The sequence below is a fragment of the Pelodiscus sinensis genome, chromosome 29, assembly GCF_049634645.1.
Source record: "Pelodiscus sinensis isolate JC-2024 chromosome 29, ASM4963464v1, whole genome shotgun sequence".
NCBI classification, from domain to species: Eukaryota; Metazoa; Chordata; order Testudines; family Trionychidae; genus Pelodiscus; species Pelodiscus sinensis.
The window spans coordinates 10,196,702-10,215,668 of NC_134739.1; the positions used below are offsets into that span (position 1 = coordinate 10,196,702).

Below are 18,967 nucleotides of genomic sequence, written 5' to 3' on the forward strand. Positions count from 1 at the left end.
CAGAGTGAGGATCCCTAGCGTCAGCAATGAAAATATAGGGGAGCATGTTCATGATACATCTAGTGGAGAACAAGTTCCCACATGCCACCCCCCATGAATCACCTATGTTCCAGAGGATCTCCCATTCATTACCAAGCCAAAATAAAATAAAATAAAATAAAATAAAATAAAATGAATGTCTTATGTTTCAATCAATACAGCGTGACACTGTTGCAAAAAAAAGCAAACATGATTCTGGGCTGCATTAACAGGAGTGTTGTGTGCAAGACACGAGAAGTCATTCTTCCTCTCTATTCTGCGCTGATTAGGCCTCAGTTGGAGTACTGTCTCCAGTTCTGGGCACTACATTTCAGGAAAGATGTGGAGAAATTGGAGAAGGTCCAGAGAAGAGCAAGAAAAACGATGAAAGGTCTAGAAAACATGACCTATGAGGGAAGACTGAAAGAATCAGGCTTGTTTAGTTTGGAAAGGAGGAGGCTGAGAGGGGACATGATAGCAGTTTTCAAGTATCTAACAGATGTCACAAGGACGAGGGAGAAAAATTGTTCTTCTTGGTCTCTGAGGATAGGACAAGAAGCAATGGGCTTAAAGTGCAGCCAGGGAGGTTTAGGTTGGACGTTAGGAAAAACTTCCTACCTGTCAGGGTGGTTAAACACTGGAATAAATTGCCCAGGGAGATTATGGAATCTCCATCTCTGGAGATATTTAAGAGCAGGTTGGATAGGCATCTCTCAGGGATGATCTAGAATAGTGCTTGGTCCTGCCGTGAGGGCAGGGGACCAAACCTGATGACCTCTCGAGGTCCTTTCCAGTTCTAGTGTTCTGTGATTCTATGCTTCACTGGAGATAGCATATGTAAGACACAGCACTAGAATCAGCGGTGGGAAACTCAGTGTGATAATTGATTTTAGTTACCTTGTGGAATTTTGTCAAAGATAGCCCTCGGTGACAAAAATATGCTACTTGAATACAAAAAAAAAAAAAAAAGACTTAGAAAAGACATATTGCATTTGGCAAATTGTGTTTTTCAATCAAAACAAGAAAGTCCTGGGTGCATCTTAAAGACAGATCTACTTGGGCATAAGCTTTCATGGGCAAAACCGCACTTCGCCAGATGCATGTGAGAAAGTGGGGTTTTGCACAAATAGATCCGTTAGGCCTGGTCTACACTGCAGTGGAAGGTCAAAGTAAGATATACAACTCCAACTATGCAAATTGTGTAGCTGGAGTTGGCGAATCTTAAATTGTGTTTCTGTGCCGTCCACACAGCAGGAGGCTGACAGGAGTAAATGCTCTGATTGGCTTCCCTTATTCCTCATGAAGAGAGGAGTAACAGTGGCAACGGGGTTGCTCTCTGAATTTGATTTAGCAGGAAGACTGACCACAGCAGCGTTGATCTTCCATGTAGCGTAGACACGCCCTTAGTCTTTAAGATGCCACAGACAAGAACTCATTGTTTTTATGGATACAGATTAACATGGCTACCCCTCTGATACCTTTCAGTAAGGCACTAGTAAGGTATCACACAAAAAACAAAATCAGTATTTCTGCTGCTATAGGTTGCCACCGTACTCTCTATCCATGAAACAAGAACAAGTTACCAGCCCATCAAAGAGAATAAAATATTTCATCACCTTTAAGCTCTTATGCATGACAAATGGCCAGATAAAATCAAAACCAGTGAGCTTCTGCAACAAGATTGCATAAACAGAAATGAAGCAAACGCAAAAGCACAGTGTTACTGCACAGCACATATCCCCAAATGGCATCCCTCGCTGGGAAAGAAAATGCTGAATAATGATTTTTTTGAAAGGAAAAACAGCCAGAAAGGAAGATGCAAAAAGATATCTTGAAACTGAACCTTGCACATTGTGGACAGATGGCAGGTTGTTAGACGTGACTGCAGAAAAGCCAACAGGTTGCACAGCCAGGGTAATTTCTGCAAATCCATGCAGAGCTTGCTGAATAGGCCCTCAGAGATACAAGGACAGTTCCAGGTGTGTCCCATGGTGCTCACTGCAGATGGCACATGAGGTGAAAATACTGTGTCCTTACCAGCTGCGAAATCTCACAACAGCATCACAACTTACTAAACCAGCAATCACAAAATATCACCAAGGCAGGATAGTGTTAAAAATAATTTGGTAAAATCCAACAAGGCTGATGCTTCCAAAATGATCCCGTTTCCTCAAATCACAGCTGCCAAACCACACTAATTTGTGATCTGTTGAGGATTATTCACACAAGCTATAGAGGCTGATTTCAAAGAAACAATCTATAGTTTGGTTGTTGACCCGAATTTACAAAACCACTTAGGGATACAATTATGGCTCCAAATCTCAGAAGAACAGATTTCTGGACTGGAGTGTGGTTGAAGCTCTGGAGTTGGCAAAGGAAAAAGTTAAGTAATCAATTAACAGCAATTCATATAATCAGAAAAATACTTTTTGGAGGTGCCTGATTCAGGAAGCAAATAATAATAATCTGTAATAATCAATGTTGGTTGGCCATTTCCGTGATATTACTTAAAATGTTCTTTTAAACTTTCTCAGAAACATTGCTAGTGTCCAAACACACCATGGACAGACTAGGATTGTTGGGGTATTCTCCTGCCTCCCCACAGACTGCTACAACAAACTTACCACCATCACCTTTTGATTCCCTACTTCAGCACAGAATTTAGAAATTTAGGTGGAAAAGACTTGATAGGCCATGGCTACGTCTACACTGGCATGATTTTCCGGAAATGCTTTTAACGGAAACGTTTTCCGTTAAAAGCATTTTCAGAAAAGCATGTCTAGATTGGCAGGACGCTTTTCCGCAAAAGCACTTTTTGCGGAAAAGCGTCCGTGGCCAATCTAGATGCACTTTTCCACAAAAAGGCCTCGATCGCCATTTTCGCAATCAGGGCTTTTTTGTGGAAAACAAATCTCTGCTGTCTACACTGGCCCTTTTGCACAAACGTTTTTCGGAAAAAGACTTTTGCCCGAACGGGAGCAGCATAGTATTTCCGCAAAAGCACTTACAATCTTACATGAGATCGTCAGTGCTTTTGCAGAAATTCAAATTTGTGTAGACAGCTGGCAAGTTTTCCCACAAAAGCAGATGATTTTGCAGAAAAACTTGCCAGTCTAGACACAGCCCATGCTATCTATACCCGTTAGGATCAGAGCAACATCTTTACTGTATATTTTAGAAATGTGCATCCGTCTGTCCATCTGTAAGTCCTTTGCTCAAGAACTCCTCCTAAACAGTAAGAATGAAGACCACCAAAATTGGTACACAGCTTCCTCTTATCATGACTTAAAGTAAGGTAAGGGTTTAGTTTTGCCAGGACAATGGGATATGCCTGGAATTAGATTGTTTCTCATAAAATGGAAAGGGTGGTGTCTGGTAGGAGGGAGTTGTATTGTGGAATGACCACAAGGAGGCAGCAAGGGACCAGAGATGGTGACCAGGACAGCTATAATCCCATTGGGCCAACAGGGGTAAAAGTGGGAAAAGACACAGCTATCTACTATATATTTCAGATAATTTGTCTGTTTGTGTGTCTGACTAGCTTACAGCTAGGGACATGCAACTCACCCCCGGCTGTGGTCTCTGAGTGGCCCCAACCTGCAGTGAGAAAGGGCTGGGGTTGTCCTCTGTCCCTGGGGTAGCCCACATACGGAACCCCTCAACCTCAGCCCCACCCTAGAACGACGATTTATATGGAGAAAAACAAAATTTATTTGAGTTAAGGATCCAAGCAACACTGAGCAAATCTTCTAGTTCTTCCATAAAGTATTTTCTCCAGTGTTTTGTCCAGTATAATTTTAATTGAGTCAAGCTGTAAGCCTTCTAATACTTCCCCTGGATACTTGTTCAGACTCTAAGATCTCTTTACTATGAGAATATTTAACGCTGTACAGGATTGATACTTTCTACCACACTTAGACCTTTCAGCACTATGGTTTATGAAAGCTCATCAATTTAATATAGTTTTTGACAACACTACGATTGATTTTATAGAAAAATTATTGTATAATTGATTTAATTATGATTTCATAGTTAATATTCCTCTCCCAGACACGAATAATTTAAGAGGTAAATGTTGAAGTGCTCTTTCTTGCAAATGAATGGTAATTATTCTTTATCTGTCATTTTCTGTGGAGTGTTGCATAGTTTTCTTCATAAAGAAGAGTTGATAATTTAAAAATATGTATATTGATGGATATTTTGGAATAGACTTCTGATGTGTACAATAATTGTTTTGGTACTGGGACTGTTGCAGGAAAAACACACATTCTAGGCAAATTAAATAGCTTCAATAGCAAAACATATGTGGCAACGTTTTGTCCACTGAGACAAAAATATAAGCAGAATGAAAATGGAAATAGACAGAGTATGACAATACAAAAGAGAAAGATAGTATTCGATAACAGCAGCTAATTAGAATAATTAGAGCAAACAAAATGGAAGACTAAACAAATACCCAATCTAAGTATGAGGGATTTGGGTAGTGTCATTCCTAGGAGTTATGGGGCCCTCTGTAGTACTGTTAAAATAGTACCCCTATGCCTGATGGCAATCAGGCGGGGGGAGGGGCAACAGTTTTTTAGAGGTGTGATTTTATAATCTTCAGCAACACACCAATGAATTTAAAAAAAAAAACTAAGGTCTTATAAACTAGTAAATGAATGACAGGGGTTGGTAAATGCCTGTTCAATGGCTTTATTACCACTTGAATGACTCTCATACAGGTTCTGCTAATAGCAGGCTTTTTCACTGTTAAGTAGATCCTCTCTGGAGGAAATAGAGCCACAGAACAGGGCTAGAAAGAGGCGGGGGGGGGGGGGGGGGGGAAGGGTGCACATTAAGCCCCAGCAGTGCCCCAAATCTTTGGGTGTACTATGCAACTGCATGTTCTGAGTGTGGGTAACAACTCTGGATTTAGGATCCATTTTCTCTATTTCATACAGTGGAATAGAATTTGGTAAAGAACTTGATTGATCAGCTCTGCTATCAGAGAGAAACTACCCAGTGGCTGCCTTTTGCAGGGTGTTATAATGCAGAAGCCATTTTGCCATGTTGAAAGAGGCGCAAATGGAATGGGTAAGGCAAAGCAAGGCACTAACACACAGATCCAAAGGAGTCTATTAATTCCATTGGCTATATTGTCTCAAACAAAGACAATGCAAAATCTCAGCAATGTTCTTGATTGTCTTGATATTAACAAAAAACCCTTTGGCAAACTATTCTTGGCATAAACAGTATGGTTGCCAAATGCCTTGGGAAGAGGAAACACCCTAGTGGTGACACCCAGTGTTTAAGGTATAAATAGCAATTCGAGGGGATAAAAGATCTACAGTCTGAGTCTTTATCAGGCTGTGCAACTAAACTCGGGCTTTGGGCTGGACACTTAACTACTTTCACTATGAGTTATAGCACTAAGACTACGCTTACTTCTTCTTCAACTGTTGGTGGGGGTGGAACACGCGTCTCTGGTGGAGGAGGGAGTGGCGGCTCTAGGACGGGAACCTCCACTGTGAAGAGCAGTGTTGGAAACTTTTCTTGTAAAAGCTATGGGGGAGGTTCCAAGTGTAGTTATGGAGGGGGAGGCGGTGGCGGTTATGGTGGCAGACTAGTAAGCTGTGGTGGTTATGGAGCGGGATTTGGATCAACATGTGGTGGCTTTAGCGGCGGTGGCTATGGTGGAGGTGGAGTGTGCGGCAGTGGCTTTGGCGGAAGTGTCATGGGTGCAGGTGGTGTGTGCGGTGGTGGTTTTGGTGGAGGTGCCATGGGCAGTGGTTTTGGTGGAAGCTGTGGTTTTGGTGGAAGCGGTGGTTTTGGTGGAAGCGGTGGTTTTGGTGGAAGCGGTGGTTTCTGTGTCGACGATGGCCTCCTCAACACCAATGAAAAGGTCACCATGCAGAACCTTAATGATCGCTTGGCAAATTACCTGGAAAAGGTTCACGGTTTGGAAACAAGCAACGCTGATCTGGAGAAGCTCATCAAGGAATGGTATCAGAATCAAGGTCCAACTGCTTCATTAAAGGACTACACTCCCTTTCTTAAAGAGATTGATGACATTGACAAAGAGGTAAGCTATTATTTTTCAGACAAGTTCTAGTCATTATAAAGCTTCTCTCTGAGATTATGCACAGATACTTAGGCAGGCAGCAGGTAAAATATTTCATTACTTACAAGCAACCAACAATTAGGCAGTGCTGGCATTAAGGTAACCTGTGGAGATCCAATCTTTAGAGATGCCTAACACATATGTACTAAGCATGTGCAAGCTCATTTTTTTTCACAACTTCATAACTTTGCCAATGTTGGGCTGATTTGAAGGAGTCAGCCAAAGACATGTCCTTTATGTCGCTGCACTCCCTCCTGCCGAATTTTGCATCCCTGTTCTGAAACATGGAGGTGCTAAATGTTAGCAAAATGTTAGTAAGAGGGGGTTTGTTTTTTTTAAGTAGGCAAATCACTGTATTTTACCTAACCTGGTTTAGCTAAATAGCTGAACTTCTTCTGCTAACATAACATATTTAAAAAGGGGTGGACCTCTGGCATGCAGAAGGAGAGAGTAAATAGGGGCACCACACCCCAAAATCTCCTGTGCATACACGTTCCTGCAGCCCGAAGAAGGAGGAAGCAGCAGAGTGTCTGGCTAACAGCTGAGAACTCCTCTCCTCATTCCTACACCTGCAGCGTTCTGCTTCCTCCCTGCGGTTGGAGTCCTACATGTTGCCTCTAGCCCCTGATTTGCCCCAGCTGTCTGTAAAGCAGGCACCCATACTGTGACTCTAGGAGCAAGAAAGGAGAAGCAGCAGGCAGGCTGAAACAGTAGGGCTACATTTACACTGGCATGAATTTCCGAAAATGCTTTTAACGGAAAAGTTTTCCGTTAAAAGCATTTTCGGAAAAGAACTTTTTGCGGAAAAGCGTCCGTGGCAAATCTAGATGCAGTTTTCCGCAAAAAAAGCCCCGATCGCCTTTTTCACGATCGGGGCTTTTTTGCAGTGTAGACAGTACTATGCTGTCTACACTGGCCCTTTTGCGCAAAAGTCTTTCAGAAAAAGACTTTTGCCCGAACAGGAGCAGCATAGTTTTTCCAGAAAAGCACTGATGATTTTACATGAGATCATCAGTGCTTTTGCGGAAATTCAAGCGGCCAGTGTAGACAGCTGGCAAGTTTTTCCACGAAAGCAGATGATTTTGCGGAAAAACTTGCCAGTCTAGACACAGCCTAGGGGTAACGGAGAACCCAGAAGCCAGCTGCTGTGCGGCTTCCTCACTGCCCAGGTTAGCAGGTGGTGTCATGCAAACCTTTCATTTTGTGTTTAATGGGCTCCTCCAAAAAGATTCAATTTAAATTCCTGCACTTGCCACAGGCAGGAGATCAGAAACAAAACAAAGCAACGTGAAACAGACAACAGGCATGGAGGAATTCTTCGAATGTTTGATAAAGCTATACACAACTAAAACAGTGTCTTGTACTGGAAAGCATCAGGCAACCTTAACTTCAGGAATCACTCCTTGCCTGTGCCATCATCACAATAGATTCTGCAGACACAAGTGAAGACAATTAATTATATATAAAAAAGCCCTCCTTTGTGAGGGCTTCAGTACTCTTGTAATCCATTTATAATGAACTCTTAACAGAGTAAGACAAATAGGTTTTAAACATGGCTTATGGGGAAAATTGTACAAATTTGAGTTAATGAAAAGTATTCCTTCTAAGTAAAACTGGAACTGGGAGGTTTTAATAAAATACTATTAAATATCATAAGTTAAGGACAAAGCAGTTAGTCTGGTGTAACAAGTATCGAGCTTTCTTTTGAAGTATGAAAAGCCCTTTTCCTAAAATAAAAAGGATTTCAGTGATCTAATTGAGTCTGCAAAAGCGGCGAGGAGTCCTGTGACACCTTATAGACTAACCGAAGTGTTGGAGCATAAGCTTTCGTGGGCAAAGACCCACATCGTCAGATGCATGTAGTGGAAATTTCCAGAGGCAGGTATAAATATGCAGGCCAGAATCAGGCTGGAGATGACGAGGTGGATCCAATCAGGCAGGATGAGGCGCACTTCTAGTATCTGATCTGGAGGTGTGAATAGCAAGCTGCTTTTGTAGTTAGCTAGCCATTCACAGTAGATTAACACTTTGGTTAGTCTAGAAGGTGCCAGAGGACTCCTCACCGCTTTTGCAGATTCAGACTAACACGGCTACCCCTCTGCTAATTGAGTCTAACCAGGCATTTGGGGGGAAAAAATGCATTATTCTGAAGAAACATATAAAAAAGGGATACCTACCTAAGGAACAGTACCGAATAACAAATTTTAAAGGTAAATATTAACGCATGCCACAAACATTAAATCATATTTGACAACATACAAAACAGTCCTATCTCTCTCTCTCTCTCCATACATACATAAGCTTAAAAAACAACAAATAGTCTGGCAGCACTTTAAATACTAACAGAACAAGATGGTATCATGAGCTTTCATGGGCACAGCCCACTTCTGCAGATGTATAGTTACATATTGCAATATATTGGTATAATTTATACTTAATCTTTCATATATAATCTTCACAGTTTATAGCACAAAAAGCTACAGTTTTCTAAATGTAAACCTGTAAATGCTATTTTATTCCTCCAGTGCCATTTTAGGTGGTAAAAAAAATATAACTTCACATGCATTGATATCACTTTGATGAATTAAAGTGCTGTGGAGCTTTTCAATTAAATGAAGAAAATTCTAGTCTAGAAAGTAGTCATGTACCATTGGATATCCACTCATTCCCCATTTCCCTGCCTGCCCGCATCTCACTCACTTGTATGGGTGATCACTGATAGAGGTGACACTGCAAATGTCGCTCCCACATCTTGTCCTGCTACCTACACAACCTGCTACCTACACTTTGGCTCTGTGTGGATGTGTAAGATGGGCCACAGGATGAGCCTTAGTTTCTAATCTTTACACAGAAACTGAGATGATGGAGCCAGTTAGATCTCATAGCTGCATGAACATTCAAGCATCCTTTACTTGAATGATCCTGTTGTTACATCCACTGGGAATAGTGTTTTTGCACTGTTATTTTGTGGGATATGGGATGCTTGTTTAATTATTTTGTTAAACAAGGTTTTACATATTTTAAAAGACATGTAAAACATTAGTGTAGTAAATACCTCATTAATATATACATCTGACAATACTGATTTTGATACCATTTGATAGAAAGGGCACCACTGTAGGTAAAAAAGTAGTAACTGACACACGTTTCTCAGATCTTGGTTTCTCCCCAACTGTTTATGTACGAGACTGCATTTGTTTGCTCCTTTTTTCTATGCATCAGATAGAAGAGACTGCAGGGCAAAATGTCACCTGTCACCTCTTTTTCAGATTGTTGCTGCCTCTGTGGAATGTAACAAGGTAGCTGTGGATGTTGATAACACTAAGATGACTATTGATGACTTTAGAACCAAGTGAGTATTTCTCTTCTTGCCTGACCCATTCCCACCATGATTCCATATCCAAAGCAATTCCTACAGGGGTTTACGGTATTGTACTTCCAACTCCGTGACAGAACAGTTATCGGAAAGAGAAGTACTCTAGGAAAAAGAGTGGCATTCCAAGGACTTCAGTTCATGTCACCCAAAACTTTGTGTTTCTGAGGCATTACAAATTTAGGTTCAGCTCCTCAGCTGGTGTAAACCAGTGTAGCACTATTGACAATAATGGAGTTTTGCTGATTTTTACCAACTAAAGGTTTGACCCTCAGTTTTACACAGTAACTGAATACAGTTTGATGATTCTCCCCTAAAATAGGAAACATGGGTAGGTGATATCTGTACAGTGCCCACAGTGAGCGCTTGACTGTATTAAAACACCAGTCCATGACATTGAACTAACAAGGCAAATGATCAGGAAGTGCTGTGGGCATGAGCCTGAACTCACTTACCCCAGTGGAAATCCGGGGTAGCTCCATTGTAGCTAATGGGATTAAAACCGCGTAAAGTCAGTATAAATGCAAAGAGAATCAAGAATAAGCAAAGAGATAAAATAAGGCCAAAAAGGCATCTAGATGATGAGGACCCATTCGTAAACACACTTGACAGTGCTAGGAACACGACACTAAGCATTACCGACTTTCTTTTCTGTGGATTAGAGCAGAGCATGAAATGGCGCTCCGCCAGAATGTGGAAGCTGATATTAATGGCTTACGCCCCATGTTGGACCAGCTGACCATAAGCAAGTCTGACCTAGAGGCGGAGTATGAATCCCTGAAGGAGGAACTAATTTCTCTCATAAAGAACCATGAGGAGGTAAAATCCCCCCCTTTAAATGTTGGCTTTTCATTAGTTATTTTAAGAGCCACCACTTTTGCTCTGTGATTTTGGGTGCCCTACATGAGACATCCTGGGCCTGATTTTCAGAACTGTTGATGGCCCACCGCTCTCACTGACTTAGTACCCTTCTCGTTTAGAAAAGGGATGGCTAGTTTGAATGTCTGACCAAGCTAGACTACTTTGAACGTTCGACCAAACTAGATTAGGGAAATAAGCAGCCTGTATTACCCAAATTCAATTTATGTGGTGACGCCGTGGAAGAAAACAATAGATTTCATGTATGTAAAAAATGTAAGCTTCTTGGGAAACTATTTTCCATGGAAAAGTATGATTCATAATCTGATAACCTTAATGAATTCCCAATATACAAGGTCCGCAATGCACTGGAAATCAAACACCCCATAGGAGGCAGAGTTAGGGCCAAGTATAAAAAACTGTCCCCTTTCACAGAGTACAACAACATTGGCCATTGTGTGTTACAACTAGGAAGTTAAAGGGGTGAATCCTGCTCTTCTCTTGGGATCTGATAGAGGAGGGTCTTGTGAGAGAGACATAAGGGGTGAATGTCAGAATCAGACCTTCTGTATCCGCAGTGGTAGAGTTGTCTTCCAAACCTTCTTTGCTATGAATAAGAGCTCAAAGCCTCAGAATGAGATGTTTGTTTGTTTTTGGGGGGGTCTGGTTTTCATTGCAGGAAATTAAAGGATTGATTCAGCAGACCGTTGGTGATGTCAATGTGGAGGTCAATGCTGCCCCAGGCTGCGATCTGACGCAAACACTAGATGACTTGAGAAGAGAGTATGATGCTATCATTCAGAGAAACCGCAAAGAGGTGGAACAGTGGTATGCATGCAAGGTAAACTGCAGTACTGGTAACTAAATCTCTCTCTCTCTCAAAGGCTATGTCTAGACTGCAGGCTTCTTTCGAAAGAGGCTCTTTCGAAAGCATCTTTCGAAAGAGCCTCTTTCGAAAGATCGCGTCTAGACTGCAGGCGGATCTTTCGAAAGAGAAATCCGCTTTTTCGAAAGAGAGCACCCAGCGAGTCTGGATGCTCTCTTTCGAAGACGGCCTCTTTACATTGAAGAACGCCTTCTTTCGAAAGAGGAACTTTCGAAAGAAGGCGTTCTTCCTCGTAAATTGAGGTTTACCGCCATCGAAAGAAAAGCCGCGTTCTTTCAAAATAATTTCGAAAGAACGCGGCTTGAGTCTGGACGCAGGGGAAGTTTTTTCGGGAAAAGGCTACTTTTCCCGAAAAAAACCCTGAGTCTAGACACGGCCAAAAAGACTTGACATACTTTGTTAGCAAACCCAAGCATAAAAGTCGTAGAGCAATTGTTCCCATGTGAGTTACTATAAATCATCTAAATTATGCTGACAATTTAGCATGAGAAGATTTAATTGGATTGAAAAGGTTTAGCTGCGAGTCAGAATTAATAGAATCATAGAAATGTGGGGCTCAAAGGGACTTTGAGAAGTTAGACCCTGCCCCTTGCCCTGACAGGTGTTGCTCCAGCCTGTTTTTAAAAACAAACTATGAGTATTCTACGACTTCTTTGGAAGCCTGTTCCAGAGCCTAACTTCCCTAAGAGTCTGAAGTTTTTCCTAACATCTAACTTAAATCTCTTGTTGCAAATTAAGCCAATTACTTCTGGTCTTACATTCCGAGTCATAGCCTTTAAAGTGAGAAGGGACCATCATGACCAACTAACCTAACCACAGAACCTAACCAACTCACTCAGCCTCTAGCCAGTTCACTTAACTTTTTAGATGCTTTCATGATGCCAAATTCACCATATTCACCCTATAATTAAAGCTAAAACAGCTTCATTCTGTATTTCCACTTTTCAGATAGCAGAAGTTAATCAAGAAGTCAATACGAGTGGCCAAGACATAGAGATCAACAGCAAACAAATCACAGAACTGAGACGTGAATGCCAGAATGTGGAAATTGAGCTGCAATCCCAGCTCAGCATGGTATGTAATAGTTTTTGCTTCTGCATATCACGTATGAAACGGGGCACATGGATTACAGGCATGACAGGAGACCAGCCTTGGGCCTTGCCCCATTATGTAAAGGGTGAGATGGGGTACTGCATCAAAATATTTTAAGCTTGCCACGTTCCTAACAGCCTGTTGTTTCTGTTCAATTCTCAGCTGAAGTCTTTGCAGTCCTCCTTGGAGGACACCGAATGTCGCTACAACATACAGCTGCAACAGATGCAGAGCGTTATTAGCTCTGTGGAGGAAGAACTGGCACATATTCGATGTGAAATAGAAAATCAGAGTCAAGAATACAAGATGCTCCTGGGCATCAAGATGCAGCTGGAAAAGGAGATAGCTCAGTATCGGAGTCTGCTTGACGCAGGAAGTAAAGACCTTCCTGGGTATGTAAACTATTGACATATCAGGACAGCAATTAGGAACAAATTGAATCATGCAGGGAGGAGAACTGGTTCGACAGATTTGGCAGACACAAAACCTGCAAGGAAAGGGAGTTAATTTCATGCCACTTAGTGGTCCTCCAATATTTGGAGAGCTGTTTAAAAAACTATAAGGTAGTCCAAAACTCATGGAATTCTTGGACATTAGAGTTGCAATAGAAATCTTATGAGTAAAACCATGATTTAAAAATTGTTCTAGTGCTGTAGTATTTTGGGCTAGGCAGGAAATACCAGGAAAAAAGGGTCCCCCCATTCTTTTGCTATTTTTGATTCTAGAAAAAGCTAGGAAGTCTTAGTGGTAGAAGTGAACACAGAAAATAATTTTAGTTTGAACCTCTGGTGGAAATGCAGATTTTTAAAAAAAAATTCCTGAAGCAGTTGGCCTACCCATAATTCTGACTGGGCTTAATCCATACCATGAAACAAGCACAAATCAATTCGATATATGCATTTCAAATGTAGATACCAGTGACATAGTAGGCTTTCAGGACTGGTGGGATAGAAGAACAGATTTTGGGGGAAAAAATCTCTTAGCTGGGCCATGGGAAAATTCAACTTGTGGATACACAGTTGGTGGAGAAGATGCATTTGAGTGTCATTTTCTTAATGATCTGCACTGGCCATAGGGCTGCAGAATGTTGGGTAATGGACAGGAGGGAGACCTGCTGGCCAGGCTTCAGTGCATCTTCAGGGTGTGGGTCTCCTTTGATGAACTGATTTGTTGTTTCATTCATTTTTTTCTCTTTTCCTTTCATAGTGGTCCAGAGGGAGGTGTCGCAAGTGGAGGTGTCTTCAGAGGTGAAGGAGGAAGAGGTGGTGGTGTTTCTACAGTCCCAAGAGGAGGTGACAGAGGAGGAAGTGTCAGAGAATCACACAGATTAGAAGGAGGTGGCTCAGGTGGAGGATCAGTAGTAAGAGGAGAAGGTAGCACAGGATCAAGAGGAGAGGACAGAAGGCCATCTAAGACTGGTGAAAACTTTGGTAAGAACTATTATCAGAATAATTGTTTCCTTTTTCTTTACTCTCTAACTCCACTAGCAGACTAATTGCTCATTTGGCTGAAAGAGTGAGGTAAAGGAGAACATATCAAGCCCACTCTATGTGGCCAATGTGTTTTGAAAAACTATTGTTAATATATTGGGTATGTGTCCGAAGGTCCTTGGAGTGGTATACCAAATTCAGTATTAAACAGATTAAAACACTATTGTAAGAATTACTAGAGATGCAAATGACAAGTAGAGAAGGAGTATAAAGGAGGTAATATAAACAAAGCGTGGGTTAGAGGAGAAAAGGAAAACTGGAACTTGGAGGAGCCTCCTTTAACATATATGTGGGTGCAAGTGTGTGTGTAAATGAGGTTTACAGGATCTTTTGAAAAAGGGTTTTATTTTCGAAAGATCCCTAGCTAAACAGCCATTTTTCTTTCGGAAAGCCCCTTTTTGGGAAACGCCCCCCTGCGGCTGCCATTATGCAAATGAAGTGCGGGAAATTTAAATCACAGCTTCATTTGCAATTTCAAAGTGTCTAATTTGCAGCCCTTTTTCGAGAAAAGGGATGTAGACTAGACACAGCCAGAGTGCAAAAGAGAGGATGATGCTTATGGAATGTGGCTGTGAGAAACAACAGAAAAACACACATGGGGAGATCATAATTGCAGATAAAAGAACATTTTTGAAAGATGCTTCCATGACTGATGGATTCACTGATTTATTTTAAAAAAATGTTATTTCTATTGCCATGCTATAAACACTAAAGACCAAATTCTCCCTTCAGATATGTGTACGCAGCTCCTGTTATTTTCAATAGAAGCTGTAATTGTCCCTCCGAGAACAGACTTTTGCTCTAAACACAACATTTAGGGTATGTCTAGACTACAGGCTTCTGTCGACAGAAGTTTTGTCGACAGATACTGTCGACAAAGCTTCTGTCGACAAAGAGCGTCTAGACTACATCCAGTTCTGTCGACAAAGCAAGCCACTTTGTCGGCATGACAGTGTAAATGCAAAGGACAATGTAGATGCAATAATGCCTTCTATTGACAGAACTCTGTTGACAAAAGGCGTTATTCCTCGTAGAATGAGGCTTACAGCCGTCGACAAAACTGTAGACGCAGGTATAGTTTTGTCGACAAAACCCTGTAGTCTAGACACACCCTTAATTACAAGCACAGCTGGTTTTCTTAATCTCATTTACTTTTTGCAGAACCCCATGAAATATATATTTTTTATAAAGCTTTGGAGTACTGTACTTACAGGCATACTAGCATCTGTCCCCAGCCTGTTTCCTGTGTATTAAATGGTAATGCAAAGAGGTCCCCCTCTCACACGCTAAATAAAGTAATAGTTGCCTCTGTCTCTCTACAGTGTACACAAGAAGAACTTTTGAGTAACCAGACATGCTGATGATCCTCCAGCCGAACACTATCCATTTAAGCAAAAGCAGACAAAGTTAGAATAAATTCACCGTATTTCTTGCATGCCTACACGAAGAGCAAGGAGAAATGCTTCTCAAAGTTAATCAACGCTGCTTGTGCCATCTATTTCTGGGGGCCTATTGGAGCTTTTCAGATGGGCCACTTTCCTGCATATTGCTACCTGCTTTTTCCATTCTGTAATGTTCTGTGGTTCAGTCACCAATATCTGACAGTCTGTACCAAGGACGGTAGCCTGCCTACTTGTGCAAGGTGTCTCTAATAAAACTTCATTTCTTTCTGATGCAAACAGAAACCTGTGTCTGCGAAGTATTTTCCTTTAATATGTTTTTTGTTGCTATCCAGTTCAGAGGCCAACCTCACCCAGAGCACATAGGAAGGGGTCTAAAACAGCAAGCAAATGGTCTGGTAGCACTTTATAGACTAACCAAACATGTAGATGGGATCATGAGCTTTCATGGGCACAGCCTACAGTAGCTGATGGAGTTATACTAACAAACCATTTTCCAGGTGGAGCTAGGTTCAATATCTAGGGTTTCCTCTCCATCCATCCAACACAGAACTAACCTGAGCCCCCACCTAATAACCTGGGAAATCCACACAGCACCCCGGGCTCCTCTGGGAGGCAACGCTTCCCCATGTACAAGCACAAAGTTGGAGTGTAGAAAAGAAACTTTTAATCAAAGGGAGGGGGTAACTTGGCATAAATTTGGGAAAGTACCACAGGCAGAGTTCATAAACATGAACGATGATTAAAAGTACCATGCCAAGTCGGTTGGGCAATGTCCTTTTCCTGTCAAGTTCTTAAGTCCAGCAATCTGGATGGCCCCTTTACGTGCCAAACCCTTCTCTGCACCCCATTCCCAGTTGTTGCTTTGGTTAAGGCAGACCCAGAGTTCTGAGGTGCATCTACAGCAGGGCAAAAGGGCCTCTGTGGGCCAGGTTTGGCCTGCCAAGAGGATTGATCTGGCTCATGGAGGCCCTGCTGCTCTCCTGCCCCCAGGCCAATTAGAGCCTGGGGGCAGAGGAAAGGTGCACAAAGTTTCCGCCACCCTGCCCCCACCCCACAAGGATAACGTGGTGCTCAGAAGCACCATGTGCTCCTGGCAGGGTGGGAGGAGGTTTCGCATGCTCTCCCGCCCTCAAGCCCTGATTGGCCTGGGGCTGGGGGGAGTGTGTGAAGTGTCCTGTTACCACCAGGGGCCTGGGCACCTAAAGGAAACCTGGGGGGAGGGCAAAGGTGCTCATCCACCCCCAGGGCCTAATTGGTCTGTGAGTGGGGAAGTAGGGAAGTATTCTGGCTCTGCCCCTTCCTCTTGAGGCCCCGTCCTTTCCGGTGATCTACAGAGTTCACCTCCCATCCTGAGTTGGGGAAGGCAAAGATGCATCTTATTCCCTCCACTGGTCACTCACCAGCTGCTTGCTCACTGCTGCCACCTTGTCGCATGGCCACCGCTCAGTAGCTCCCTCCAGCTACCCTGCTAGACGCTCACTGCTGCTTCCCCCGCCCACCAGCAAACCACTCGCCGCTTCTGCCAGCTTTGGGTGGATTTGGCTTTGGGCAAAACCTAAGAGGAAGAAGCCTTTTTCCGAAAGAGCTCTGTCAGAAAAAGGCATGTGTGGACAGGGAAGAGGGAGCTCTTTCACAAGAAGAGGGAAGAGGAAAAAGCACAGGTGTCTGGGTGGCCACTCCATCCATTATAATCACAGCTTAAACGCGAGAGAGCATCCATTCAGCGTGGATGCTCTCTATCAAAAAAGCAGATCGCTTTTTCCATGCACGTGGGCAGTGTGGGCGCTCTCTTTCGGAAGAAGTTTTTTTGGAAGAGCTCTTCCGGAAAAGCTTCTTCCGAAAGAAGCCTGCAGTCTAGACGTAGCCTAACTGTTTAACTAGGACTCCCCGGGCAAGGGGTCTTCTCCAGCCTGCCCAGGGCTGCTGTCCACAGGGTAAGGATGCTTGGGCCGGCCAGCCGGACTGGGGCATCCTCCGCCCACTGTGTGGTGCAATGGGCTTGGTGGGGCTGATCCGGCCTGGCCGTGGCACCAGTTAACTGTTTACCCTGGTAAGCATGTTGGTGAGGGTGACGCTTACCAGAATGGGAGAGGTCAAGGGGAGCCAGTTTTACTATAACTATGGAATATTCCAAATTATGCATCCTGTTCCCTCAGATATAGACAGGCGACAGCACACAGGGGGGCAGAGGAGGCTGCCACAAAGCAGCCTCTGTTCATGGCAGGCCCAGTCTTGCTCTGGGCAGGGGATGCTGGACCTGGTGTGAGCCGGGACCGAGCAAGCCCGGCTCAATCCCAGCTTGTGCCAGATCTGGGACCTACCTCCGCTGCTGCTCTGCAGTGTACACATAGTCGGAGCTGCAGCGGGAGTAGGTCAAACTTTTTTTCTCATTACCCTGTTGAAGAAAATTGTTGCTACCCACTGACTATGGATGTTATAGATATACTTGATCCTGTTTCGGCATGACGGATGGCCTAGATCAGGGGTCTTCAAACTTTTTTTCTCATGACCCAGTTGAAGAAAATTGTTCATCTGCAACCCAGCATCATTTGACTAGTGTGTGGGCTCCAGGGCGGGGCTGAGGATGAGTGCTTTGGGGCATAGGAGAGGGATCTGGCTTGGCAGGGAGGTGTCAGGACTGGAGCAGGAGTGGCTTACCCTGAACAGCTCCCAGTGAGCTGTGCCTCCTTGAACCCAGAAGCAGCCAGCAACAGGTTTCCAGCCAATGGGAGTGCAGAGCTAGTGCTTTGGGGCAGGGGCAGTGCGCAGAGCCCTGTGCATTCCCGCACCCCAACCTAGGACCTGGGCCTGCTGCCGGCTGTTTCCGGGGTGCAGCGCAATCAGGACACGCAGGTAGCTGCCTTAAGACCGCCACTGGTCCCCTGATCATCCTGCAGCAACGGCACCCAGCGCCTGACACTCCGGCTACAGCTACACTGCTGGTTTTTTGTGTGGAAGAGGATATGTAAATGGCACTCTCACTTGCATATGTTCTTCTGATTCTTTTTGCGGAAGAGGTTTTGCCGATAAAAAGCCCCATGTAGATGGGCCATTTGTCTGAAAAAAACCTTTTGCGCAGGATCCCTTATTCCTTAAAAATTGAGGATAAAAGGATCTTGCGCAAAAGGTTTTTTTTCTGACTAATGGCCCCGCCCACCCGGGGCTTTTTATCGGCAAAACCTCTTCTGCAAAAAAGAATCGGAAGAAGAGATGCAAATGAGATCATTTGCATAGCCTCTTCCGCCAAAAAACCCAGCAGTGTAGCCGTAGCCTCCATGACCCAGTTTGAAAAGCACCGATTTAAATCAATCCACCCTGCCAAGAGATGATTACCTGGGAATTCCTTTCTCAGAAAAGAGGACAGTTCTGTAAAATGTGGAAACCAAGAAACCTTCTCTTAAGGGAAAAAGAATTCTCGTGCTGGAAGAAAGCAGCTCTCCATTTTGTCCAGTATGCTGTGCCTGACATACCCAGTGCAGGATAATTCAGAAGAAAATGGAATCCTTAGAAAACACAGAGAATTGTCTTTGGCTATCAGTTTCTTCCCTGAAATGTCAATATTGGCTGAGTACGCAGGAAAGGATAATATTCTAGCCTGTTATTTTATAGACCGCATTCATGCAGCTGTAGACATTTCTTTCTGAGATGTTAACAGTGGCGGTGATCTTTCCATTCAGTATTAGCTATTGCACATGTGAGAGCAGACAGAAAAGCTTATTTATACACATTTGTGCAAATGATTTG

The 18,967-nt window shown here is 43.3% G+C and overlaps 1 protein-coding gene across 1 annotated transcript; it reads left to right on the forward strand.

Annotated features, from left to right (window-relative positions):
• Positions 1–5,338: 5,338 nt before the first annotated feature.
• Positions 5,339–15,505, forward strand: LOC102453370 (keratin, type I cytoskeletal 19). Its single transcript, XM_006114295.4, has 8 exons — positions 5,339–6,082; positions 9,391–9,473; positions 10,157–10,313; positions 11,032–11,193; positions 12,187–12,312; positions 12,493–12,722; positions 13,537–13,760; positions 15,143–15,505. The coding sequence occupies exons 1-8, from the start codon at positions 5,417–5,419 to the stop codon at positions 15,166–15,168; spliced, it is 1,674 nt and encodes a 557-aa protein (XP_006114357.2). The 5' UTR covers positions 5,339–5,416; the 3' UTR covers positions 15,169–15,505.
• The last annotated feature ends 3,462 nt before the right edge of the window (positions 15,506–18,967 follow it).